This window comes from Schistocerca cancellata, chromosome 1 (assembly GCF_023864275.1).
Source record: "Schistocerca cancellata isolate TAMUIC-IGC-003103 chromosome 1, iqSchCanc2.1, whole genome shotgun sequence".
Classification (NCBI taxonomy): domain Eukaryota; kingdom Metazoa; phylum Arthropoda; class Insecta; order Orthoptera; family Acrididae; genus Schistocerca; species Schistocerca cancellata.
The window spans coordinates 839,538,549-839,566,452 of record NC_064626.1 but is presented as its reverse complement, the minus strand read 5'-3'; the positions used below and the strand labels follow the sequence as shown (position 1 = coordinate 839,566,452).

The 27,904-nt window shown below is 40.5% G+C and overlaps 1 protein-coding gene across 1 annotated transcript in view; it reads right to left on the bottom strand.

Moving 5' to 3' along the window:
• LOC126188866 (nuclear cap-binding protein subunit 3-like) overlaps nt 1–27,904 on the bottom strand; it is a 92,207-nt gene that overhangs the window by 38,454 nt on the left and 25,849 nt on the right. Inside the window, exons 4-6 of the mRNA XM_049930518.1 lie at nt 5,780–6,054; nt 5,494–5,701; nt 5,217–5,414 (exon numbers count right to left, since the gene is read on the bottom strand). Of these exons, the coding sequence (XP_049786475.1) occupies nt 5,217–5,414; nt 5,494–5,701; nt 5,780–6,054 (681 nt within the window). The remainder of the gene's footprint in view (nt 1–5,216; nt 5,415–5,493; nt 5,702–5,779; nt 6,055–27,904) is intronic.

Here is a 27,904-nt window from a genome sequence, read left to right as displayed (position 1 = left end):
AAGAGGCGTGCCATGTGTCAGCTTCTTCCCTGAAGAACTGATACATAGGTTATTTTCAACAGTGTGGTTTGCTCTGTTTGTGAACTGGTTACCACGGAATTTCCTTTTATTGAATTTCTTGATGTGTGGCATAGCTTGTGTTTATTACACACTAAAGGATATGTACTTCCACAAATATATATAGCACTTTGCTTTCAGCGAAACAAAAGTAAATACTAGCAAAGATAATCATTTACAGACACTAGAAACCTGCACTGTTACCAACATATACAATGTATCACACGTATAACTGCTGGAAACATAAAGTTCATAGTTCTTTTCGAAATAATACTGGTTTCTGTAACAGAAATAAAGGAGGAGTGGCGGCATACATGACCTTAACTTTAAAATTTGGTATGTACAGGTCATTTTTGATTTGAAACCCTATAATGTATAAATCAATGCAATCAGGAAAGACTACAGAATTTAATAAAGTCATAAAAAAGTACCCTGTATCCTTACGTGTGTTACAATTTTTTGAGTTCCTTCAATTCCCATGAAATGAACATTAAATTGAAACATATTATTCTAGTATAAAATCTATATTCTATATACATTTTCCCTGGCATGGTAACATTCACAAGAATCTTCTCACTATGAGCCTTCAGAATAAGAGGTGTTTAATCTAACAAAGGAGACAAGATTTCACAATTCACTGTAACTGTGCAGGGATATTAGTCATAGTCAAAACAGCAGCATTCAAATTTCTGCACAAACTCATGAATATAATACTTTGAAGCTAGGTTTATTTTCTATGGTACGTACTAAGAATTTAAAATGTCGAATTTCACTGGTTACTAGAGCATTTCGTATCAGTACAGTCTTAGAAAATTTATGTGTAACATTTTGTTGCAGTTAAAGTGTTCATAAGCCACAGCCCTGTTTACAAGATTGACTGATTATGAGGTTAAAAAGATGAAACAGTGAGTTCATCCAGAGCTGCTTCTTTTAATAATCAAAGCACAGCAGTATAATGTGAGACATAGAACCAGGTAAGAAGTAGAGTGAACGAAAAGTAACCAATAAAAAGTAATAAAAGACACTGAGGAAGGCGACCAGAATGCTCATGTCAGAGAACAGTAAAAACAAAAAATTATAAAATCAAGGACGAATACAAAAACACTGTGAAGACCTTGAGTCATGCTGGTCAACCATTCAGGTGTGGCTAGACAGATCATTTGATCTTGAGAAGTTTCCTCTGAAACACTGAACCAAATACACAGTAAAGTATATATGTAGAAACATAATAAAACACAGTTAGGCGAGGGAGGTGTGCTTGCCAGAAGTAGCCCGAGGGTCTCCCAGGCCTACTCCCGTGGCGGGAGATCACTTACTGCACCCGACCTCTAATACCCCACTCTCTGTGCAATACAGGCAGAATGCTCACATCACAGAATAGTGAAAAGAGTACTCAAGATCAAAGTGCTGCCAAGTATTCTACAGTAACAGTAGGCTCAGTACGAAAATTGTGCCCAAGAAAATACCATGATTACTGGTTGCCAGCTGGCAGCCATAGATACAATGCAACTGGGCTCATGCCAGTGAAGATGAGGCATGGGTCCCTATGGTAGCAACATATACCTTAACCCATTAGTGCCGTGCATTGCCATATGGCAACATTTGTAACACTTTTTTAAAATCGTTGATTCCACAAATTCAACAAAGCGAGAGTGTTGGCAGCACTGGATTCCATTTCGTAAGACTGTAAAGATCACTACAACACAACAGTTTTAACAATACATTTAAATTCTGCGGCTTAGGCAGTGTTGGAAGTCGTCGTCTGCTGAATGACAAAGAAAAATGGAGTATAAGTTCAAGTAAGTATGTTTTACACAGTAACTTACGATATATAATTTGGTTTTTTTAGTATGGTTGTGCTTTAAATACTCAAATATATATTCTTTGGAGGTTACTGCTTGCTGTGAAATAAACTACATTCATTTGGGCCGTTTGAACGTCGGTGTTGCCATATGGCAATGCTAGGCGCTTGTACTCAGTAAAAGGACGAATTTTCTCTTTTCTGTTTTAGAAGAGGTTTCTCGCTTGCTGAGGCACTGGAGATTCTTTATAAAGACGATATTGAAGGTGATGTGTTTGTTGAGCCCCAAAATTATTTTCCAAGGAAGATCGGGGATATTTTATAGAGAAGAATGATGGATTATTGTATGTGCGGTGGCTGGACAACTCAATTGTCACAATGATACCTTCTTCATGTGGTGCACAAGAAGTTGGCCAAGTCAAGAGATTCTCGCAACTAAAAAAGTGAAATATAATGATTCCCAGACCAAAACTGGTAGCCAAATATAATACATATATGGGAGGTACTGATCAGATGGATCAGAATCTAGCATGCTATCGCACTGCAATAAGAAGCAAGAAATGGTACTGGTGTCTCTTTACATGGATGTTAGATGTCGTCATACAAAACAGTTGGATTTTGTAAAATAAAGCAAGAAACCAAACTATTTTTCAGCTTGATTTCAAGAGAGAAGTAGCAACAGTGTACTTGCAAAGGCACCAAGCTTTACCAAAAGGAGCCAGGAGAGCATCTGCACACAAGGGCATGTTCCGACAGCCGCATATCTGATTCAATTAGGTTTGATAAGACTGACCACCTCATCCAGCACACACAAGGAAAGAAGAAAAAAAGGTGTGCACACAAGGACTGTAAATCTATTGTGAGAACAATGTGTTCAAAGTGTAATGTGGGATTGTGTATTGACTGTTTTATTCCATTTCATGTATAATAATGCTGAGTTCAAGATTTGATTTTTGATTATTAATTGTTCTGTGTTATAAAGTATCAATTGTATAATGAAGACTGAATAATAAATTTGCACGAAACTTGTATATGTAATAAGAAATTTAAATAACCTACTTATTTTAGTTGAAGTTTTAATCCGTATAAATTTAGGTAGTGAAAACGCCTAGTGTTGCCATATGGCAACATCAAATACCTCGCTAATGGCGGTAATGACTTTCGCCGAAACAACTCTGTTGTGTAATTTATGCCTTTTACAGACATAATAACACAATATTTTTTTTAAATCACGAAAAAATTAATTCCGGCGCTAATGGGTTAACATTCCTTCAACTGGCTGGTATTTTGTGAGATAGTGTAGTTGAGCGCACAGCCTTTTAAAGTCAGATTGGTAATGCTTAGGAGCACCTGCCTGCAAGCTTAGATGGCCTTGGTGGTTTGATGTGTGTACCACATGGGACAGATTTCTGGTAAGATGTTCCCAAGGAAAAGGGGATTGTTAATTCCGCTGCTTTTAGTATTGTGATATGTAAGGTTGCGGATATAGTTACTCTTTGAGTATCAATATCTGCACCTTACATGTAGCAGTCTAGTGTAGCAGCACTGCTGTCAGGGAAATCCCTCAGTGATCAAGAAGCTCAGCTTGGGACAAACCATTACAGGTGGTGCAAAATGCAATGAGTAGTGGGGTGTCGTGGATGAATGTCAAACATGGCTGAATGATAGAAGGCCGTGTGCTGTGAGAAGTTCAATAAATCCATTAAATATTGCAGTGTTTGTGGGCAGGATCATGGACTTACCAACATTAAAGGTAGTCATTAGCAAAGATTGGCAGAAGCAATAGTTACCTAAGGAAAGTAATAACAAGCCCAAATAAGTGTGGCCATCAACACATACATGTAGAAATGTTATAACTGTGTCTTGTACTTGTGACAATCCTTTCTGTTCTATGAAGGTAGGGTCTCCTTTCGAATCCTTTCCATATAATTAGAACTGATTGAGTGTGAAAATTTTTAATGACAAGTGTGGTAATTTTGATAGGACATATACCAGTAGGCACACAGTCCCATTTTGGTCTTCAGGTGCATGATCTTTGTGAGTGAGACGTCAACTCTACCCTGTGAGGCATACACACTGGTCAAGCACTGTGGTTACATCAACACAGCTGGTTTTCGAGAAAACTCAGCCATAAGAGACACGAATAAGGAGTAAGCATCTCACATGTAGTTGCAACCTGTAGTATGTAGTCAATATTGCCTTGTGGAACGGTATAAGATGGAAAGGCAGTGTTGAAAGTATACCAATTGGCTTTCTTGAGATCCCACTGTGGTGGGTACTCTGCCAGGTAATGGTGTGGAAGTGTCATGACGATCAGGAAATGACCACTCTCACAGAGGCCATCATGGGCTCTTTATTGGATTGAGGGGATGTAGCTGGAGCTACAGATCAAGAGATGGATAGCTGGACACATTCCCTTTACCACACTAAAATGAATTGGAGTGGCACTGTTGAATACGTGTAAGTCAGAATCTGTGATTACTTATTTTGCTAGAATGACTTGATCAAAAGTCATAGCACTGCCCCACAATGATTTGTGGGCACTGAAATCAACCATTACTGGGAAAAGCAAGGGTTGACAAACAAAGTTAACTATCTCTTGATATATCCGCTCCATATCTAATGGTAGATGGACATTACAGAGAATAAAACTCACAGTGCTACACGAATTGTTGCTTGCGGTCCCCGTGAGACTGGAATCAACAAGGAAGCCATCTTACAGACCAAGTAAGGAAAAAGGATTGCAGCACAGGAAAGAGAAAGAGTACAGGAAAGAGTACAGCAATCGCTTGAGGCCTCATTCTCACCACACATTCACTGCCATCACATTACTAGGCAGAATTTCAGAGCAGTAAGTTTCCTTCAAAAGTGGTGTAATTCACTTCCTTCAATCATCAAATGATCATATGTAAATTAATTAAAATGTATTGATAATACATGAGACACTACAGTAAGAAAAAGTGCATCTTGACTGATGGATGCACAACAGACCAAACAAATACAATTTGACATTTACAACTTAAAAATAGGAAAACTGATAGGCGCAAAATAATTATTTTCAGGTTGTTTTGCCATCTACTTTCTTTTATTATTATTATTATACCTTTTTCCCTTTAACAGAGCCTTTATCAATTCATATTTCTGCCTGCCTTTTCTTCCAATGAAAAACCTATATATAATCCCAAAAACTTGGGAGACACAATGTATTTTCTCTGTCTGTGTACCTGTCAGTACTACTGTTTTCCCTCTCTCATAGTTCAGTAATTAGTAAGTATGTGCTTCTTTCACAGGCCATGTGGTGATGCTAAACACACAACTAAAGTAGTTCACATTTAAATATTACATATTCTTTACTTACTTGGTCTTCTAAGCAAACTTTTATCCATTGTACTCCAGTTCTTCGCTAACACACCCCAAGGATTCTTACTGTTAGTTTCTTGAACTAAATCAGCTCGAACACTTGAATAATCACCCAGATCATCATCAAACTTTTTTTCATTCATATCAATGGCCTGGAAACGTCTTTTTCTTGAAGTTGTTATAATACCTTTCACACCTATGAAAAGTCAAGACTTACATGTTTTTTACAGACAAAAAATTTTGCATCACACACTGAAAAAAAAGAAAAATCATACCTCCATAGTTGGGATTTCCATGTTTTTTATAATATTCGCTTAACTTTTCGGCATGCCTATACTTCTTGTCTGCTCTAGTAGAAAATCGAAGCAGAATACATTTAGCCTTAGGATAGTCAGCACCTTTTCGCCATAAGCCAGGTGGTATTGGTACTGTGATGTCAACAGCATTAACAGTATCCTTTGCTTCATTATTTGATGACACTTGCTACAGGAAATTAATTTTAATATAAATGCCAGCAATTTTTTTTTAAAGTTAATAGCTAAGTATGACATAGTAACTCACAGCAGTATTCACTCTCACATCTTCAGATGGAGTATGTACATCAGATTCAGCATCAACTTCATCCACAACCATGATTATTTCACCATCTTGAGAGCGAATTTGGTCCAAAACAACAATATCATCATTTTTATCACTCTCCTTGTTTGCTGCCTGTCTCTTTTCCTCTTTCCTATATGGGTCAGCTTTTGCATGAAATGCTTCAAGTCCTTGTATTTGTTTAGAAAGACCGTGGAGAGCTCTTGCAGCAGATGCTTCATCTAACCACACAACATTACCTACAGAAAATTCAGAGTTCAGTGTTGGAAACTTTCAGATTCAATAGTCAGTAGAGACAGAGAGTCTAGAAACAAGTAGATACTGAAGCTTGACAGATCATAGTGATTATATCTAGGTTGGTGCTGTTCCACATGAAGATTTAATACACTGTTTTTTATTTATACACCTATGACTTATGAATGAGTATCAAACACAAAAATTATGTCATTGAGTAAGAAAGACAAATTCTTAATCTACTGTTTGGTGTTGAAACTAGACATCAACAGTTCTGATGATAGTATTTCTAAACCATTTATTTCATTTTTCCATCTTTTATGTTTGGAATTCCATTGATAGCAAGGTCATTCGAGATGGAGCATTACTGACACTAGAGGTATACTGGAACTGTTAATGTCTATTAAGAAAATCAGACTCTTCTTCACTCTGAGTAATATAAGGATTATAAACTACACAATTCTGTTGCTTCGGATGTAATGGCCTTTCCTCCACTGAGAAACTTATGTTATTTTCCATTCAGCATTTTAATATGTCTGTTTTGCACTCACCTGACAATCAAATAAATGAAATATATTATGGAAAATTCGAGATGGAATATCAATATTATGAGAAGGAAAGTTGCTATTCACCATATAGAGGAGATGCTGAGTAGCAGATAGGCACAACAAAAAGACTCTCACAATTATAGCTTTGGGCCATTAAGGCCTTCATCAACAATTGACACACATACCACCCCCCCCCCCCCCCACACACACACACACAAAACATGGTGCTGCTGCTCACAGTGTAGTTTCAAGTTGCCTCTCTCTGTGTGTGTGTGTGTGTGTGTGTGTGTGTGTGTGTGTGTCTTGTTGACAAAGGCCTTAATGGTCAAAAGCTGTAATGGTGCGAGTCTTTTTGTTGTGCCTTTCTGCGACTCAGCATCTCCTCTATATGGTGAATAGCAGCTTCCCTCCCCATAATACTGAAACATATTACAGTTATCTTTGATGAACCATTATGACAAGACACAACTGAGTCATTCCATGACCTTTCATTTCTATGCCAGCAACATCAACAAAAACCTGGGTAGACAACTTTGACACATGACTGATTTTACACAGAATGAGAATTTTAAGCTCTGCGACGACTTAGTGGGTATTATCTAGCTTTCATTTTCATTAACTGCTTCTCACATAGCTGCCAAGACGCTTGTTTTAACAGTTAGTTGACAAGGTTTTAACATCATCTGAACCTTCTATGAATCTCAAATCTCTCTCTGTTCTTGTAGTAATTTTCCAAAATCATCACTTACCTGATTGTTCACACTGTTTGGGAGAAGAAATCCCCATTACATTTAAAAACGTATTTCTCATTAACTAAAGAAGAATGAAGAAACTTTACCAAAGAAATCAGTTGTGTATGACAAGACTGCTGTTATTTAATTCTCTCAGTAAGTGAAATGGCAAAAATGAATTCTGCTAGCAACACACACTAAATGATATAATGTCTGTCTGTGCTTTCCTGTAACCCTTTTTTTTTCTTTTTTTTCCCATACTCCTACAGGTTCATAGCTTCTTTTAAAAAAAAGACATATATGAACTTGAGAGCTGGAATACATTTATTTTACACACAAAGTAGAACTGTAGTGGTTTTAAAAACCCATCAGCAAAAAAACACAGAGGTTCAAGATTTTAATCTACAGGCAATCTCTGATCATAACAAGCTCTCAGTTCCACCCTTAACAGTAGTGGGGCTTGTATCGTTTTCCTATGTGTGTGGAGGAATGACTTTCTGAACTCATTTTTCAACCACCAAGTTAAATTGGCACAAAACAGTACAATTTTCACTTTGTAATTTTAATTCTTGTCTTTTTATTCTTACACATACATATGGCAATTCTAACTACAGACTGGATGGCAAATACAATAACTGAGGGTGAGCAGTTGGCCACCGAAGAGACAAAAGTTGACAATTACTGGGAGAGTCAAGAAACACATTGGATCATGGAACATACAGGAGTGGGAAGCCTGTACTGAAAATGAAACTGAATGGGCAGAATATGTAGGCAGACAGGTCAAGGGAGTTCATTGGGCTAATGGAAAATGGGTAGATAATGGCAGGAAACAAGGAGGAGCAACACGTATCAGAATAGCTGAAGACCATAATGCATTAATAAGTCTGTAGGAGGTCTTTACCTAGCAGTGTACAAGGTGACAACATGAAACTTCTGTGATTTCCATATGCAATTAAAAAGTGAGACACACATCCTTGCAGTTTGTCGCAAAATGTAAAGAAAGTCAAAAAGAACTATGTAAGTTTTTTTTCTAATTGATTCCTTTATTTCAACTGCTAAATAACTCCCTGTTCTGCGCTCATAGATAGCACACTGCACCTAGTACATGTCCACTGCGGCACTCGGGGGGGCCACAGCACCAAATTACAACACCTGAAGATGGGATTATAATAGCCCAAAACTGATCGTGTGATAATAAAAGAACTTTACAACCAAAGCGGTATTTTCAACCTCTGGTACAATGCTCAGTTGCGGATGTTCTTCCAACAGGATTGTTTGTGCTAAATAATTACCAGAAATGACTATTTCCCGAGAGAGAGCCCAATGCATAGAGTGGTAAGCAGAAACAAAATTACCCACTGCTGTCCAAAGAAATTTCCCATGTGAATTTCAAAGGGAGCCACCACGTGTTATGAGTACTAAAGCTCGGTATGACAATCTCCTATCCACTGGGCGCATAAACAGACACACAGTTTCTGGCAGAATAGCACACTTCTGATGAAATGGCAGAGGTGACTGTTAAAATGCCACTCTCTCCTCCTGATTTGAGTGAGTGTTTTCCACCTAAATATTCCACCACTCAGAATGTCAAGCCACTAATTAAATTTTTGTTCTTGAAGAATTAGAAAAAGGATAAATTTACATCTTATATGTATGTTAATTGTAGCTGTAATTATTATTTTGTGTCTACTGTACAATGACTGAGCAAAGTGTGGCAACAGCAGAACCACCCACCAGAGCTAACATGGACCACAGAAGCTGTTGGGCGTTATTTCTCTTGCAATTTTGAAGTCAACATACTTACAAGAAACAAGCAATAACATTCAAATAACAAGTCAAGCACTTACACTATAGTCAGATGTGTATCAATTTAAAATAAGAATTCACAATTTTTTTAAAAAGATATAATGATATCATTCCTTTCGTGCCACTTTCTATTCATTGAAGTCCCTGAAGCAGAGATATTGTTTTTTAATAATAAATACAGGAAAGAATTGCACTAAGCATATCTCACAATAAAGATCACACCAAATACCAAATTTCAATAAGAAGAATCTACACCAAGCATATCTCATAAAAAAAGGAATAAAATTATCTGCTATGACTACCATAATCCCACAGGGCGTGTCAGATTCTGTTACATTATAACTGTAGATGGCCAAAATTATCATCAGATCATGCGACATATTTGACATACGTTATCATGAGTACTTTACGTAATTAGAAATAAGAACAGAGAAATAAGGTACCTGATAAGATAAGAGAGACCGTCCAAAGAAACCCATCACAGCCATTCACTGAGCATCACAAGAGCTAAAACATCCATCAATGGTACTTACAAGGTACTGCACAAACGGCTTTGCTTACATACTAGTACTGAAGTGAAGAGACTTGCTGCTTCAACATGAATTAGCTACTGAGAAGGATTGGATCAGGTAAATTCCAGCTATCTAGGAAATGTCATTTTCTCTGACAAAGCAGTCTTCCACACATGTACGAATGTTAATCAGTACAACATTTGCACCTGCAGTTCAGAAAAACCTGACAGTTTTTCCAGAACATATCAGAGACAGCAAAAAGGTGAATGAGTGGTGTGCACTGATGAAAGACAGCATAGTCAGACCAGTTTTTTGCATAAAGAAAACCATAACATAAAGCGACAAAATAATTCACAGGTGAACTGCCTGATGCCAGTATCCAACAGGCACAATATTTCTGCAACTGATCACATTACCATCATCAGGTACACTGATGAATGATTGCCTAAGAGTTACCCAGGGCTTCTACTTTATCTCCCCCCTCCCTCTGACATGGTGCAAACTGCACAGTCCACACCCAGGAAAAAGCATGCAGCCAGCATTTCTTCCCCTCCTCCTCCTGCCAACACATTGCTACATTAGCAGTCACATCCAGGGATTCAAAGTCTATTTGTTGTAAGATATCTATTTTCTCTTCTGAATCAGACTAAGTGTGAGTTCAGAGACTTTACTAAGGATGTGGCCACTGTCACAATTGATCATCAATTCCCTTGCTCAAATTTCGATAGATTCTACACTGAAGCACCAAAGAAACTGATATAGGCATGTGTATTCAAATACAGAGATAATGTAAACAGGAAGAATATGACACTGCAGTCGGCAACACCTACATAAGACAACAAGAGTCTGGTGCAAATGTTAGATCAGTTTAAGTGAGTCTGAACATGGTGTTATAGTCAGTGCACGAGCGATGGTACATGGCATCTCCGAGGTAACGACGAAGTGGGGATTTTCCCATACGACCATTTCACAAGTGTACAGTGAATATCAGGAACCTGGTAAAACATCAAATCTCCAACATCGCTGCAGCCAGGAAAAGATCCTGCAAGAACGGGACCAAAGTGACTGAAGAGAATCATTCAATATGACAGAAGTGCAACCCTTCAGCAAATTGCTGCAGATTTCAATGGTGGGCCATCAACAAGTGTCAGCATGCGAGCCATTCAACGTAACATCATCAACATGGGCTTTCGGAGCCAAAGGCCTGCTCATGTACCCTTGATGACTGTGCAACACAAAGCTTTATGCCTTGCCCGAGTCTGTCAACAACGACTATGGAATGTTGATGGCTGGAAATGTGTTGCCTGGTCAGATGAGTCTCATTTCAAATTGTATTGAGTGGATGGATGTATACGGGTATGGAGACAACCTCATGAATAAATGGACCCTGCATGTCAACAGAGAATTTTTCAAGCTCGTGGAGGCTCTGTAATGGTGTGGGGCATGCGAAGTTGGAGTGATATGGAACCACAGATACATCTAGATACAACTCTGATAAGTGACACGTTCATAACCATCCTGTCTGATCAACTGCATTCATTCATGTCCATTGTGCATTCCGATGGACTTGGACAATTCTAGCAGGACAATGTGACACCCCACACATCCAGAATTGCTAGAGAGTAGCTCCAGAAACACTATTCTGAGTTTAAACACTTCCGCTGACCACTAAGCTCCTCAGACATGAACACTGTTGAGCATATCTGGGACACTTTGCAACGTGCTGTTCAGAAGAGATCTCCACCCGCTTGTACTCTTAACGGATTTATGGCAGCCCTGCTGGACTCATGGTGTCAATTCCCTCCAGCACTACTTCAGACATTAGTTGGGTCCATGCTCTATCATGTGGCATTTCTGCATGCTCGGGGCGGCCTACACAATATTACGCATGTGTACCAGTTTCCTTGGCTCTTCAGTGTATAATGACACAGACTCAGATCAGAGGGGAATGGGGGGAGGGAATATATGCCCTACACCATCCCCCAAGCGATCAATTCATTAGCACACCTGATGATGGCAATGTGGTTGGTTGACAAAATATTGTGCCATTTGGTTGATGACATCGGGCCCTTCGACTGTGAACTATTCCATCACGAATTACAATGGGAGAAGTTGAAGAATCACACCAGCAAGAAAAATTTGTCTGCACATACTTGAGCTATTTGCTGTCCCTCAGCTTCTTCAGCAAAATGCAACCTTCCAGCAGGTGGTGCTCCACCGCACTGGAGTTTATATGCTCATGACTTCCTGGACCAAACACTTCCACAGTGATGGATAGGATGTGACAGACCACCCAAGAAGGCACCTCAATTTGTGGACATAACACCCCCGGATTTCCTCCTATGAGGATATGTGAAAGACATTGTGTTTGTTTCATCTGTAAATAACCTTGGAGATCTCCAGAGAAGATTTGTTTATATAGTAGGCTCCATAACCCCAGACATGCTTGTGCGCACATGGGTTCAGACGGAACATTGTTTCAACATTTTGTGTGTTATGGAAGGAGTCTATGTAGAAGTGTATTAATTTTTTGTACAAAACTTTTTGAGTTACTTTACATGATGCCACAAACTGCAAGTATCGACAGCTCAGTTATTATTGCATTTAGAAATCTGAGAGGTAAGTAAGTCAAATCACTGCTGGTGGTGGTGGTGAATGGACTGTAAACATAGGATCTTATGTCGAGGCTATAAGGGCTTCTTAGAGTAAAGGCGTATTGTGACGCAACAAAAATTAACTGGTTTTTCACATTTGTCATACCAATCTCCGAATCTTTCTTTAATTCACTAATATCAAAATCCATCAAGTTGTTCTATTTCACAATTCTTTGCTACAATTCACGGTGTTGTGAAGCTCCTCAAAGCTCCTTTTTTCTACTCTTACAGAGCAGAAAAAAGAAGCTTGGGCTGTAACTGGTGCCAAGTTAACACATCATGTTCTGCCTCAGTGTCAATTCTCCTCACTGATGCCCAACTCACTTTAAAGGTGAGGAACCTTTTGTGTAAGGACGGTTAAGCTAAGTTCCTCACAGACAGTTTCTGTATGAGGGTGGTTATGCCAAGTTCTTCACACTTTGAAAAGCACAGTGTTCCATTACCATACCTGAATATGGTTTCCGCAACAATTACAGCTTATAGTATTTCTAAACTAACACTGTTGGGCAGACTTCAATTTGAGAAACATGGCTGAGCAAATCTGAGCTCATTCACTCACTGCTGACTTGGTTCACTGAGGTGCTCAACATTTAGCACTGTGCAGATGACAACCTGAACAGTATGGAAACTGTAAAAGAAGCAGTCATCCCCATAAATTTGACCATTATTCTCTAAACATTATAACAATGTGTTGCTTACATTTGGGCTTACTGTCCTCAGGCCATGACTTGTTTACAGTGTAAATGCAACACCAGGCATGGAAGTTAAATGTTATACACACCAGCATTTCAACTACTGCAAAAAGTCCTCAACATTATGTTGATTCAAAGACAAAAACTGACTACAGGAAAAATCACATACCAAAAACGTTCACTTACATGTTAATATCCTTCCTGTTCAAAATGATCCAGTGGTGATACAAAGAAATTTCTAATATACAATACCAAATGCATTCTAAATGTTATAGAATATTCTCTGTGGAAGGTCTTAAACTGTCAATACTTGAGGCTGTATCTCTCAGCATATTTTTTGGATTAACCATCAATTTTATTTAGGCATGCAGTATCAGGTCCACCTTAATATAGTAAATCAGGACCTTGGTGCACACCCAAAATTTTAAACACTGAAACTAATACTGCTACTGACATGTCTGCTAATCAGTGATTTGTGTTATACAGACACATTAAAATTACTTCACATACAAAAAAGACGAGGAATGACAATACTGTCCTAACAGTCCCATGTATTTCAATCAGCAGGTACATTAAACCTTTAAGGTCCAAATTCTCAGAACTTTAGATGTTGTATTTGGTTGGTTGGTTTAAAAGAGGGTGGGGGGTGGGGCAACCAAACTGCTAGGTCATTGGTCCCTCATTCCGATTAAAATAATTCCAAAAATGGGGGGGGGGGGGTAAAATAATCGAGATATAAAAATCACAGCTGGAAGAAAGGAGAAAACCACAAGAATGACAGAAGGGCAACGAACACTAAAATGGACAAAATTGGACAAGAAAATCACAGAGACACGCAAGAAACATGTAGAAGAGATCAAAACAAGAGAGCAGATTACCATGGCTCGCTGACCATGAGAATAAAAAGGAGAAGCCAGCCACTCTGCAACACACTAAAACCTCCACCCTAAAAGCACTAGGGTGGAGGACACAGAGGGTCAAAGGACATGCGCTAAAATTTAGATCAAATGATAAAACCCACCTTCTCGAATAAAATGTAAAACTAAATCTGCTGTTGAGGCATTGTCACCCAACAACGAATGTAGGATGCAGGAAGTTAAAAGTCCGTCGCAGAGCGGCTAAAAGTGTGCAGTCCAGCAAGAGTTGGACGACCATTTGTGAGCCAAAGCAACACCGAGGTGCATCCTCGTGAAAGAGGAGATATCCACGTGTTAGGAACGTATGGCCAATGCAGAGCCGGCAGAGGACAACTGATTCCCTGTGAGAGGGTTTGTGCACTACTTCCACACATTCATAGTCTCCTTAATGACATGCAGTTTGTTGGAGCCACTTAAAGGCTATTAGGTGCTCTAGGGAAGGGTGCCACTTTTGTAGCTGTAGAGCTTGTAGGCGCTCTTTAATTGCCTGAGTGACTTTCGGTGACCACCAAGGGACTGTTTTTCGCTGGGGGCACCCGATAGAATGAGGGATCGCGTTTTCCGCTGCTGAAACTATCGTAGTAGTGACCTGTTTAACGACAACATCGATGGCACCATTTGAGGGACATTCAAAGGTGACAGCAGAGGTGAAGGCTTCCCACTCTGCCTTGTTTGAAGCCCATCTGGGTAGGCATCCATGGGCATGATGCCAGGAGAGTGACAGGAAGATGGGGAACTGGTCACTACCCCACAGGTCGTCATGTGGTCTCCAGTGGACAGATGGGAGTAGGCCAGGACTGCAAACTGGGACATCAATGGCTGAATGTGTGCCATGTGCCACACTGAAATGTGTGGGGGCACCTGTATTTAAGAGGCAGAGGTTGAGGTCAAGTTGGGACAGTAAATTTTCAACCTCCCTACCTCGGCCTGTAAGCATAGCGCCACCCCACAAGGGGTTATGTTAACGTCTACCAAAAATAGGAAGGGTTTAGGGAGTTGATCAATCAGCGCAGTCAATATGTTCAGGGGTACTACACCAGTTGGAAGGAGATATACATTGCAGACAATTATTTCCTGTGTCGTCCTTATCCTCAAAGCCACAGCTTCAAAAGGAGTTTGAAGGGGCACAGCCATTGCTTGTGAATTAAATAAAAATTTAGTTTCTACAGGAAATCATATAACTTTCTTGGCAAATGCCTTACCGAGATTGATGTCTGAAATACTCCTCTGTGATACAGACAAGAGTGAGAATTAGTCAATAATTAAATCACTCAAGACTAAGGACTCTCATGGTTATGATGGAGTGTCTAGTAGAATATTAAAGTACTGTGCTGCACATGTTAGCCCTGTATTTATCCATATTTGTAATTTTTCCTTTAGGAATGGTCAGTTTCCTGAGCGATTAAAGTACTCAGTGGTAAAGCCACTTTATAAAAAGGGAGAAAGGGATAATGTAGATAATTTTAGACCTATTTCTATGCCATCAGTGTTTGCTATCAAATGTACAGTTCAGCTTTAGAAGTCGCTTAACAACTGAAAATGCTATATTCTATTTTCTCTGTCAGGTACTGGATGGGTTAAACAAAAGGTTTTGAACGCTTGGCATATTTTTTGATTTAACTAAGGCATTTGATTGTGTTGATCACAAAATATTGCTCCAAAAGTTGGACCATTACAGAATATGGGGAGTAGCTCACAATTGGTTCACCTCTTACTTTAGCAACAGGCAGCAAAAGGTCATTATTTACAATGTTGATAACAGCTGTGATGTGGGATCTGAGTGGGGTACTGTACTGTCAAGTGGGGGGGGGGGGGGGGGGGAGGGGCAGGGATCAGTGTTGGGGCCACTGCTGGTCCATATTTATATAAATGATATGCCGTCTAGTATTACGGGTAACTCTAAAATATTTCTGTTTGCTGATTACACTAACTTGGTAGTAAAGGATGTTGTGTGCAACATTGGTTCGGTTTCAAATAGTGCAGTACATGACCTCAGTTCATGGCTTGTAGAAAATAAACTAACGCCAAATCACAGTAAGACTCAGTTTTTACAGTTTCTAACACACAATTCAACAAAACCTGACATTTTAATTTCACAGAACGGGCACATGATTAGTGAAACTGAACAGTTCAAATTTCTAGGTGTTCAGATAGATAGTAAGCTGTCATGGAAAGCCCACGTTCAGGATCTTGTTCAAAGACTTAAAACTGCCATTTTTACTATTCTAACGGTATCTGAAGTGAGTGAGTGTTCGACATGAAAATTGGTCTACTTTGCTTATTTTCATTCGCTATTGTCATATGGTATTATATTTTGGGGTAACTCTTCCCATTCTAAAAGGATATTTTTGGCTCAGAAATGGGTGGTTCGGGCAATAAGTGGTGTGAGTTCACGAACCTCTTGTCGACCTCTGTTCAAGAGTCTGGGTATTTTGACATTGGCCTCTCAATACGTATATTCCTTATTGTCGTTTCTTGTTACCAATATTAGTTTATTGCCAAGAATAAGCAGCTTTCACTCGGTTAATACTCGGCAGAAATCAAACCTGCATTTGGATTGGACTTTCTTAACTCTTGTGCAAAAAGGTGTGCAGTATACTGCTGCATCCATTTTCAATAAGCTGCCACTCGAATACAAAAATCTTAGCAGTAATCCACGGGCTTTCAAATCAAAACTGAAGAGTTTCCTCGTGGGTCACTCCTTCTATTCTGTCAAGGAGTTCCTTGAAACATTAAGCTGATTTTTTTTTTCTTTTTTTTTTTTTTTTCTTTTTTTTTTTTTTTGTATTGCTGATAACGTTTACTTAAACTTATGGACCGACTTTTTTAAGGTTCATGAACATTTATTTTTATCTGTTATTACGTTTATGTTGTAATTTCATGTACTGACACGTTCCATGACCTTGGAGATTTGCTCCTCAATTTGGTCCTACGAAACTTGATGTGTAAAATAAATAAATAAATTCACTAAATACTGAGTGCAAGACATAGACACAAACTCCACCTGACACACTATGATAGTTGCTACGGTTCCTGTAATATTGCTTATAGCTGCGAAGGACAGGGGTCCGCATTGCTGGGAACCAGGTTTCCTGGAGGGCAATGCAGAAAGCAGGTGTAAAGCTTAACAGTTGCTGTAGCTCAGCCAGGTGGTGGAAAAACCATCGCAATTCCACTAGAGGATTAGGTTATCATGAGACTGGGAAGGCATGAAACACTCAATGAGGCAGTCTACGCCTCAGGGTCCCTGCTGCCACCAGATGAGTACCTGTGCAATCGACATCCATTGTGACTGAGAGCCCAGCGAGATCTACGTCCTCAGCGGACGCCAGAGACTCCACCTCATTCTCAGACACAGAGTTTGTAGGCAGTGGTGGTGTGAGTGCCACCCAGTGCCTTGGCTCTTAGGGGTATTTTCCGTTTCTGGTTTCTCTCGCTGCTCCTTAGGTTTGTCCGGTAGGGAGGACTTCACTGATTCAGTCTCAGGGAGTGAGGAGGACTGTGAAGCCATATGACCAGCTAACTGTGGTTGCTTCAGCCATTGCAGGAACCTGGGAAGGAAGTGACCCAAGGGATCAAGTGATCCCTTCCTGGTGAGAGGAGCCGAAGAAGACTTACGCTTCTCCGGCTGAGAAGTGGGGACTGACGACCACGATGGTTGGGGGGGTAGGGGGGGGGTTGTTGCTCCTGAAGTAGTTTGTGCAGGAACAACAGGGAGGAAAGCGCCTTCGGCATCAAGGGGGCCGGTGGAGTCTGGGGGCTCTGAGAGCCAACTGCATGCAGCAGAACAGAAGATGGTAGAACCATTGTCGTAGCGGCAGCGTAGGTTGATGTCATATGCACAGGATGTAGGATCTCACATTTTCTCTTAGCATCCATGTAGGTCAGTCGGTCCAGGGCCTTGTATTCCATTATTTTTCTTTGTTTCTGGAGAATCCTGCAGTCTGGCGAGCAAGGCAAAAGGTGCTCTCCGCAGTTGACACAGATGGGAGGCAGGGCATATGGAGTATTCGGATGTGAAGGACGTCCACATTACCAACAGGTGATGCTGAAAGTACAGCGGGAAGACATATTGTTGAACTTCCAGCACTTAAAACATCGCAACGAGGGAGGGATATATGGCTTTACGTTACAGCAGTAGGCTATCACCTTGACATTCTCAGGTAATGCGTCACTCTCGAAGTCCAAGATGAAGGAACTGGTGGCAACCTGATTATCCCTTGGATCCCGGTGGACACGCCATATGAAATGTACTTCTCGCCACTCTAAATTGGCGCACAGCTCATTGTCAGACTGCAAAAGGAGGTCCCTGTGAAATATGATACCTTGGACCATATTTAAGCTTTTATGGGGTGTGATGGTAACAGAAACGTTTCCCAGCTTGTCACAGGCGAGTAGTGCCCATGACTGGGTGGAGGATGCTGTTTTGATCAAGACCGACCCTGACCGCATTTCGGACAAGCCCTCCACCTCCCCAAACTTGCCTTCAAAATGCTCCACAAAAAACTGACGTTTCATTGACAAGAAAGTTCCCCATCAACTCTCATACATACGAGGTACCAGGACGAATAAGCTTTAAGCTTTGCTGCCATCCTTAGCCTGGCGTTCCTCCCATGGTGTGGCCAGGGGGTGGGGGTGGGGTGGGGGGCTGGAGGAATGATTTGGGGTCGTATTTCTTAGCATTGAAGTTGGACCTTGACCGCTTAGAGACTGCTGGTGTCTGGCCACCAGCAAGAGATGACGTACTAGGCTTCATGGTGTGTCATCCGCCCTAATGCCACCCACTCCAACCAGGGGCCCTCCCCATGGGCACCACCCAGCCGCAACAAAGGCCAACTTGCAGGATGGCCATTGCTGGGAGTCCGGATGCCCCAGGGTGACAGGCATCTACGCGGGGAGTTAACAGTGCAGGCATCAGCAGAGAGATGCCTGTGTGGTCGGGGGGCTACAACCAATAGGGTACATGGCAGCCCCACGACAACAGACTGGCTACCATGCTGGATATCAGGCACAAATGAGCTAAAAAGTCAATTCTTGTCGACAGCGCAGAAAGCGTACTGCACAGAGGACGGAGGGAAATGCACCCAGGAGGGTGACTTCGGCCAACAGCTGGAGAACGAGTGGAAGTGCAGATCCATGTCAACGAAGGATGCGAGAGGTCTCAGCACATGATGAACACAATTCACCATGTAAGGCGCCCTTCCCCAATTAGCTCGCTCTTCGGGAAAATTTTGAAAAATGGAGGTCAAACCACATAGGTGACGATCACATAAAGGCCAAAACGTGTGTGAGGCCTTTTAGTCACCTCTTACGACAGGCAGGAATACCTCGGGCCTACTCTAATCCCCGGACCCACAGGGAGCAAAGTTGTATTTAGCTGGTGAATAGTATAGAACCCATGTTTTGACCTCAAGATCCCTATGCTAACTGGGAAGGAGCAAAAATATAACGAAATTTTGCAAATTTTTTCAGTCTTTACTGTATATTTTTTACGACAAAAGGCATTTAGAATTTTTTGTAGAGCATTAGATTTTCTACAATTTGCAGTGGTTAAACTTATTTTTACACCACATAATTACTGAGCTTCAGAGGAATCCCAAATTTCTCAAATTATGCAAGAAACTGCAAAAATAAATAAAAAATAAAAAAAGAATCAGGCCTTAGCACTATAACTTTGATCACACATCTTTTTTCAAAGGATAGTGTTAATACCTCTAATGGCCAATGTTTAACAACATCAAGACCCCCCCCCCCCTCCCTGTCTCCCCCTCCCCCTCCCCATGCTATTCTCAATGGAATGATCATTCCAGGTAAAGCCATGTACAAATGTTGAAAAATTGCAGATTTTTCATGGCAGGTCCCTCTAATTAACAATGTGTAACAACTCTACGGATGACTGTGTGATGTGCAATATTCCTTGATGGCACGGTGACTACTGAATAGTATGTGAAGGTTTTGGAAGATGATTTCATCCCAATTATTCAAAGTGATCCTGATTTTCACAAGATGTGGTTCATGCAAGACAGAGGTCAACCCACTGAAGCACAAGAGCGTCTGATGACCTGAGGGAGCACTTTGGGGACCACATTCTGGCTCTGGGGTACCCAGAGGCCTGGCATGGGCCTCAATTGGTCACCATACACTCTGGATCTGAAAACAAGTGACTCCTTTTTGTGGGGCTATATTAAAGACAAGGTGTACAGCAATGAGCCCAAAACCATTGCTGAGCTGAAAACCCATTCAGGAGGTCATCGACAGCATTGATGTTCCGACACTTCTGCTGGTCATGCAGAATTGCGCTATTTGTCTGCGCCACACATCATCACCAATTATGGCAGGCATATTGAACACATCATAACCTAAATCCAAACATCTGTAATTATGTTTACATGTTGAACAAAGTGTGTGCATGCCATAGTTTGTAACTAATTTACTTTTTTCTTTCATTTAGCTCAATAATTGTCACCCTGTACATGGCACAGTTTTTCTAATGAATGGTGCTCACTTTATTTATTTATTTATTTATTTATTTAACCTGGCAAGATTAGGGCCATCAGGCCCTCTCTTACATCTAACCAGACATTCTACTTATTTTACATTCATATGTTTTAGTAGGCATGTTAAACTACATCTAGTAGAGAAAGTGAAATAAACAATTACAAAGGCACACCTGGAAAAATACATACATATAGAGTTTATATTCATAGATCATAAGTACTGTTATAATTAGACATTATTGAAGAGACAGATTTTAGATAGGAGTGCTAGCAGCAGGGAGTATGAGGGAGACTGATGGTGAAGGGAGGAGAAGAATAGAGAGACATGATGAAACTTAATTAAGGAAATATAAAAGAAAAGAAGATTGCATGGCTAATAGAGATAGATAAAGAGGAAAGCATCTCAGTAGCAAGATAGGAGACGCTAGCTTTGCTATTTGACAGATGAGAGGATTGGCCTTGTACATTAATTTTGTGAAGAACGTTATGAGGATGATAGTAGGAAATGCTTCAACTTCTTCTTAAATGCAGCAGGAGATTGAATTTAGGGCAAGGTAAGGGGCAGTTTGTTCCAGAGACGGACAGCGGCAAATGAGAAGGAGTTTGCAAAAGTTTTTGTTTTGTGAGTGGGCACAGTTAGGATACCAAATAAGAGTGACCTCGTGTTTTGATTATGATGGCATGACAGGTTTTTAATCTCTGAAGCAAGGTACTGGGGTGCTTGCGCGACGAGGAGTCGGTGAAATAGACAGAGAGTGGTAGTCACGCAATTTGTCCGGCCGCAGCCACCCTAGCTCGGAGTATGAAGCACTAACATGATCATATCGGCGAATGTTGCAGGTGTAACGCACACAGGCATTCTTGGTTAGTTCTAACCGTCTTTTGTTTTCACTACTCATGCCTTGTTGAATTACATCACAATAGTGGAGGTTCGGTAGAACGAGTGCTTGCATGAGCTGGCGTTTCAAGTCCTGTGGAAATATGTTCCGAAACTTTTTGAGAGCATAGAGACAAGCAGACATCTTTCGGCACACTGCGACTGTATTCTCTGCCCAGTTGAGATGCTCATCCAAAGTTACACCCAAGTTCTTAACTGTTTTCTGATATGGTATTGGAGTACCGTCGAGCAGAATAGGAGGTAGCCGTTCGCGGAAATCTGAACTTATTAATTTCTGATGGGCTATTAAGATTACTTGCGTCTTTTTTGCACTTAGTTTAAGCCCCAGGTTTCTCGCCCATGTCACTACTGAAGACAGGTCATCATTCATCTGAGCGACTGCAGTGTTTACATCTTCAGGTCTGACGCTTAGGTAGAGCTGGAGGTCGTCGGCATAGAAATGATATTTACAGGAGGACAGAACCAACGAAATATCATTGACATAAAGAAAACAAAAGTGGTCCTAAGACTGATCCTTGTGGCACTCCCGAGGAAACGTGTTTCCAGGAAGATTTTTCATTTACGCAGACAACACATTGCTGTCTGTCTTTTCAGTAGCTTTCAAACCATCTCATTGCACTATCTGAGAAATTAAGCTGTTGCATTTTTCTGAGCAATATGTCAAAGTTAACAGTGTCAAAAGCTTTGCTGAAGTCCAGCAGCGTCAATATTGTTGACTTTCGATTGTCGATGGCATATTTCAGGTCATCAGTTACTAGCAGTGTTTGTGCTGTGATGTTTACGGAAACCGGATAGAAATTTGTCATATAGGCTGAATTCATGCAAGTGTTCACTGATTTAGTCATGAACAATATATTCAAGTGCTTTGGAAACAGCAGGCAGTATGCTAATTGGTCGGTAATCACTAGGCAGTTGCGGGTTTTCGATCTTAGGGATGGGTCGAATTATGCTTCTTTTCCATGCAGTGGGGTATATTCCGTTCATGAGGGAAAAATTAAATATGTCAGTTAAGACAGGTACTAAGATATCGGCAACATTCTTAATCATGGTTATACCGATACTGTCGTTGCCTATTGCATCAGAAGAGATTCTCATTATTGCTTTTCTTGCCGTATTTGTTGTTACATGTTTTAGATGGAAGGTATCGTTGTTAGTTATCCTGTTTGGGGATTCTTGTGGACAGTAATTATCAGCCGTGCAGGTATTCAGAGGTGCAGAGAAGAATTCATTTAATTCGTTAGCTGACACATGAAAAGTAGTTTCCAATTTTGCCTTTTCGACCCCCAAGCTACAGAGATTTTACCATAGAGTCGTGGGCGTCAGATCGCTGCATACAAGGAAGCGAGCGTGCCTGATTTTAGCATTGCGAATGCATTGTTTCACTCTGTTCTGTAGCTTTCTATATTCTTCGAAACGCTCGGGTTTCGGATCTGCCTTGAAACGCCTGTGGGCAGCATCCCTATCAGTCATCATTTGATGTAACTCAGCTGTCAGCCATAGAGCAGGAGATTTTCTTACACGGATTGTGCATACAGGTGCATGTTTGTCATAGAGGGCAGTGAGTTTGTCACCAAGTTCATTAATTTTGCCGTCAATTGTAGGTTCTCTGATTATTTGATGCCATGAGATTTCTGAGCAATCGGCTGTTAGAGCGTCAAGGTCAATACGTTTCATGTTCCTACAAGTTATGTAACGCGATTTGATCCTTGGGGGCTGCACAGAGTAGGCCAGGAATACTACATCATGTACTGAGAGGCCAGGGGCCGATGTTTGACCAACATCTCTTACTTTGTCAGTCTGTTTCATTGCGATTACGTCTATAAGAGTATGAATGTGCGCCGTATGGTGTGTAGGTTGTAATGAAAGAATGTTCATGCTATTGCAACTAAACAGTCTTCTTAGGTTTATTGCAGAGGGAGTCTCTCTTAGCAGGTCTATGTTCAAGTCACTCATTACGATGACATGTTTGTATTGACACTGAAGTGAATGTAATTCCGACTGAAAGGAACTCATTGAGCTTATTTCTGGTGGCTTGTACACGATGCCAGTCAAGAACTTCCGACTTCGTATATTTATTTCAATGAACATGAATTCAGCCTCTTTTTCTTCAGCAGGGTTTGACGTACATAAGACTTTCGCTTTGAGATCTGTTCGTATGTACGCGGCGACCCCGCCACCTCCCTTTTTTGATCTGTCTGCCCTAAGAAATGTGTACCCTGGGAGATGAATAGATGCAGAGGATATGTGTGGTTTCAACCACGTTTCGGATAGGAGGATTACGTGGTAGTTTAGTTGGTTGAAGAGGAGGCTAAGTTCTTCGTAATGTGCAGGTAAAGACTGGACGTTGCAGTGATCTGCTAAAAGCTCTGACGCGTCCGCTGAGCAGCCTGGAGTAGGGTGGTAGACTGGTTTGTCACTTTGTTAGGCACTACCTGCCACGAGGGGCACTGGCTGCTGCTTCCGCCAAGTGACATAACGCAGGGGGTGTCCGAGATCTTGCGCGCCCTGTTTGTGACTCCGTGAGTGCCGAAAGAAAGGCGACTGCAAGAGATTTCCTGAGGTTGCAGGAGTATAGAAAATGGATTAGTGGTATTCGGTGCAAGGAGAATATGACCAAAATAGTGACGGCTGTGTGTCACAGTGTATCCTATGTTGTAAGAGGAGAAATGTAATTAGCGTATTTGAAACAGCTTAGGGTGGAAATAAGGGAAAGGGGAGTGATTTAAGAGGCCAATGCTGCCAGCAGAGAGAAGTAAGCTTAATAATTAATAGATTATCGTTGGAAGCTAGAATTAAATTGAAATTTACTAAAGTGATACTGATAGTGATTTTTGTTATGAACAATTTAAACCGAAGAGATAGGTGATTAACGAACTAAAGGAGAGACTAATAATTGCAATAGAACTATTATGGAATGGAAGAGAATAAACTGAGAAAATGAAAAAAGTATTAGCAGTAACTAAAATTAAGTAAAGGTTAGAGCTACAGGTACAAAAAAAATAGTAAAAAGTTAATACAGTTTCAAAAACAATAAGTTGAAGGTCAAAATATGGGTATAATTAAAAAGTTAATACAATTACAAGACAGTATATCTGAGTATAGGGCTGTTACAATTTGCAAATGGTGTTAAGTTTGCACTTTTGGCTCGAGTAGCTTTTTGGCTCGAGTAGCTTCACTTAATACTATTCAGTTCTGTCATGTTTGTGACTGTCTTCTTTCCAGCTGCTGTCTTAATGATTATTCTGCCATCCTGAGTCCACACATTCTGAAGACCGATGTTACGTTATAGAACAGTTTGAAGAGTGTCACAGCCTGTTGTGGCAAAAATGGACAATATCCTGCGGATTGAGTTTGCATGATGTTTTTCAGTACAGAATGCTGGGGGCTTTACACCTCCTTTACTTTCAACAATCCAGCAACTTTTGATATAACAGTGTTCACATCAGCATCTTCTATTAAATGTTTCATAACAATGCACCATGTGAGACTAACACAGTCTACAAATTTTATAGACAAGTACAATAAAGCCCTGCAATATTATTTTGTTGCTTTGGTAACAGATGTCAGAAAGACATCCAGGCAAAATTACTACGGCATTAAATCACAATTATATTTGCATGTAGTCCACATATACACCATGTGATAGAAAGTATCTGGATAAATAGCTGAAAATGATTTACAAGTTCATGGTGACCTCCATTGGCAATGCCGGAATTCAGTATGCTGTTGGCCCACCCTTAGCCTTGATGACAGCTTCCACTCTCGCAGGCATATGTACAATCAGGTGCTGGAAGGTTTATTGGGGAATGACAGTCCACTCTTCATGGAGTGCTGCACTGAGGAGAGGTATCTATGTCGGTCGGTGAGGCCTGGTATGAAGTCGACATCCCAAAACATCCCAAACATGTACTATAGGATTCACATGAAGACTCTGTGCTGACCAGTCCATTACAGGGATGTTATTGTCGTGTAAGCACTCCACCACAGGATGAGCATTATGAACAGGTGCTTGATTGTGTTGAAAGATGCAATCGCTATTTCCCAATTACTCTTCAACAGTGGGAAGAAAGAAGGTGTTTAAAACATCAATGTAGGCCTGTGCTGTGATAGTGCCCCGCAAAACAACAAGGGGTGCAAGCCCCCTCTGTGAAGAACATGACCACACCATAAAACCACCACCTCCATAGTTCACTGTTGGCACTACACACGCTGGCAGATGGCGTTCACTAGGTATTCGCCCAACCCACAGCCTGCCACTGGATTGCCACATTGTGTACCGTGATTCTTCACTACATACAATGTTTTCCTCTGTTCAATCGTCCAATGTTCATACTCCTTACACCAACTGAGGCGTTGTTTGGCATTTACCGGCATGATGTGTGACTTACGAGCAGCCACTAGACTATGAAATCAAAGTTTTATCACGTCCCGTGTAATTGTCATAATACTTGGCAGTGGATCCTAATGCACTTTGGAATTCCTGTGTGATGGTCTGGATAGATGCCTGCCAATTACACATTACGACCCTCTTCAACTGTCGTAGTCTCTATCAGTCAAGAGATGCAGTCGGCCTGTACGTTTTTGTGCTGTACGTGTCCCTTCACGTTTGCATTTCACTATCACATCGGAAACAGTGGATGAAGGGATGTTTAGGAGTGTGGAAATATTGCATACAGAAGTGTGACAAGTGACACCCAATCACCTGACCATGTTCGAAGTCCGTGAGTTCTGCTGAGCGTCCCATTATGCTCTCTCACAATGTCTAATTACAACTGAGGTCGCTGATATAGAGCACCTGGCAGTAGGTGGCAGCACAATGCAACTAATATGATAAATGTATGTTTTTGGGGTTGTCTGGATACTTTTGATCACATAGTGTATCTTGTAAACAGACTCAAATGTGGCTGTTGTATTTGTACATCCATTATCGATCACTGCAAATCAGTGCATGGCAAGGTCTACTACTTATATTGAACACTGCATAAACACTCACTTTGTGCACTTGCACATACCATTCTCTGTGAAGAGACATGTTGGGAAGGCTTCAAATTCAAATCTGAACAATTCTCTCAGAAAATCAGACTGTTTGGCAATGCAAACTCATTGGAAGATAATAAAATTATGACTATGTATTTTTTGTCTGCAATTTTCTGGGCACAGGAAACTGTGGTTACAACAACAATATTATTATTTCATTTTAATTTTATATCTTAAATTTTTTCTCCCATCATTTTCTTCATGCAGTCATTGATTTGTTACAATCTTTTCATCAATTCGGTGCTTCAAATTTTTGTTCATTACAATGATCATTTCGCAATGCACTATTGTCTCTATGTCTCATTTGCAAATGATTTTTTTTATGCCGTCCTTTTTCGGTGTCAAGAGCTTCAGTCCAATCCACAATCAAATGTACATAATCAATGTCTTTGTCTCTTGGGAGAGCTAATCTCTCACAGATGTGCAATGATAACAGCTGTACAAGAATCTCTCCGAGTTCTGTTTTTCTGACAGTCTTAACTAAATGTCCTTTACAATCCCAATACCTCTGCAAAAATTAATAAAAGTGGCTTGATTGCAGCCATATCGTGGAGACATCAATAATTTAGACTTGGCAGTCTACTGTTGTTCAACTGACCAAAAATTTATTCTGAAAGACCATCTGAAATTATTTTAACTGTTAGAAACTCTCAAACCCCACATACGAGCACTGTGTTTCACATTGCTCATGCAGGTATCTATTTTTTTTTGTTTCTCAGAATGCAGTGTTGAAAAAGCATGCTTAATTTGGCACATGAAAGCAACAAGATGTAATCCTTGGTTCGGTCTGAACTCTTGAAACTTGGATGTATGAATACTGGTATCAGCAATCATGCTTGGCGTTGCACAGAGCACTTCGCAAAATTTCTCTTGTATTCATTTTTTGTTTGTATGTTGTTGTTGTCGTCATCTTCTTCAGTACAGAGACTGGTTTGATGCAGCCCTCCATGCTACTCTATCCTGTGCAAGCTTCTTCATCTCCAAGTAACTACTGCAACCTACATCCTTCTGAATCTGCTTAGTGTATTCATCTCTTGGTCTCCCTCTACGATTTTTACCCTCCACGTTGCCCTCCAATACTACATTGGTAATCCCTTGATGCCTCAGAACATGTCCTACCAACCAATCACTTCTTCTAGTCAAGTTGTACTACAAATTCCTCAATTCTATTCAGTACCTCCTCATTAGCTTTGTGATCTGCCCGTCTAATCTGTAGCACCACATTTCGAAAGCTTCTATTCTCTTCTTGGCTAAACTAGTTATTGCCCATGTTTCACTTCCATATACATAGCTACACTCCATACAAATACTTTCAGGAAAGACTTCCTGACACTTAAATCTATACTCAATGTTAATAAATTTTTCTTTTTCAGAAATGCCGTCCTTGCCATTGCCAGTCTACATTTTATATCATCTCTACTTCCACCACTATCAGTTTTTTGCTCCCTAAATAGCAAAACTCATCTACTACTTCAGTGTCTCATTTCTTAATCTAATTTGACTACATTCCATTATCCCCCGTTTGCTTTTGTTGATGTCCATCTCATACCTCCTTCCAAGACT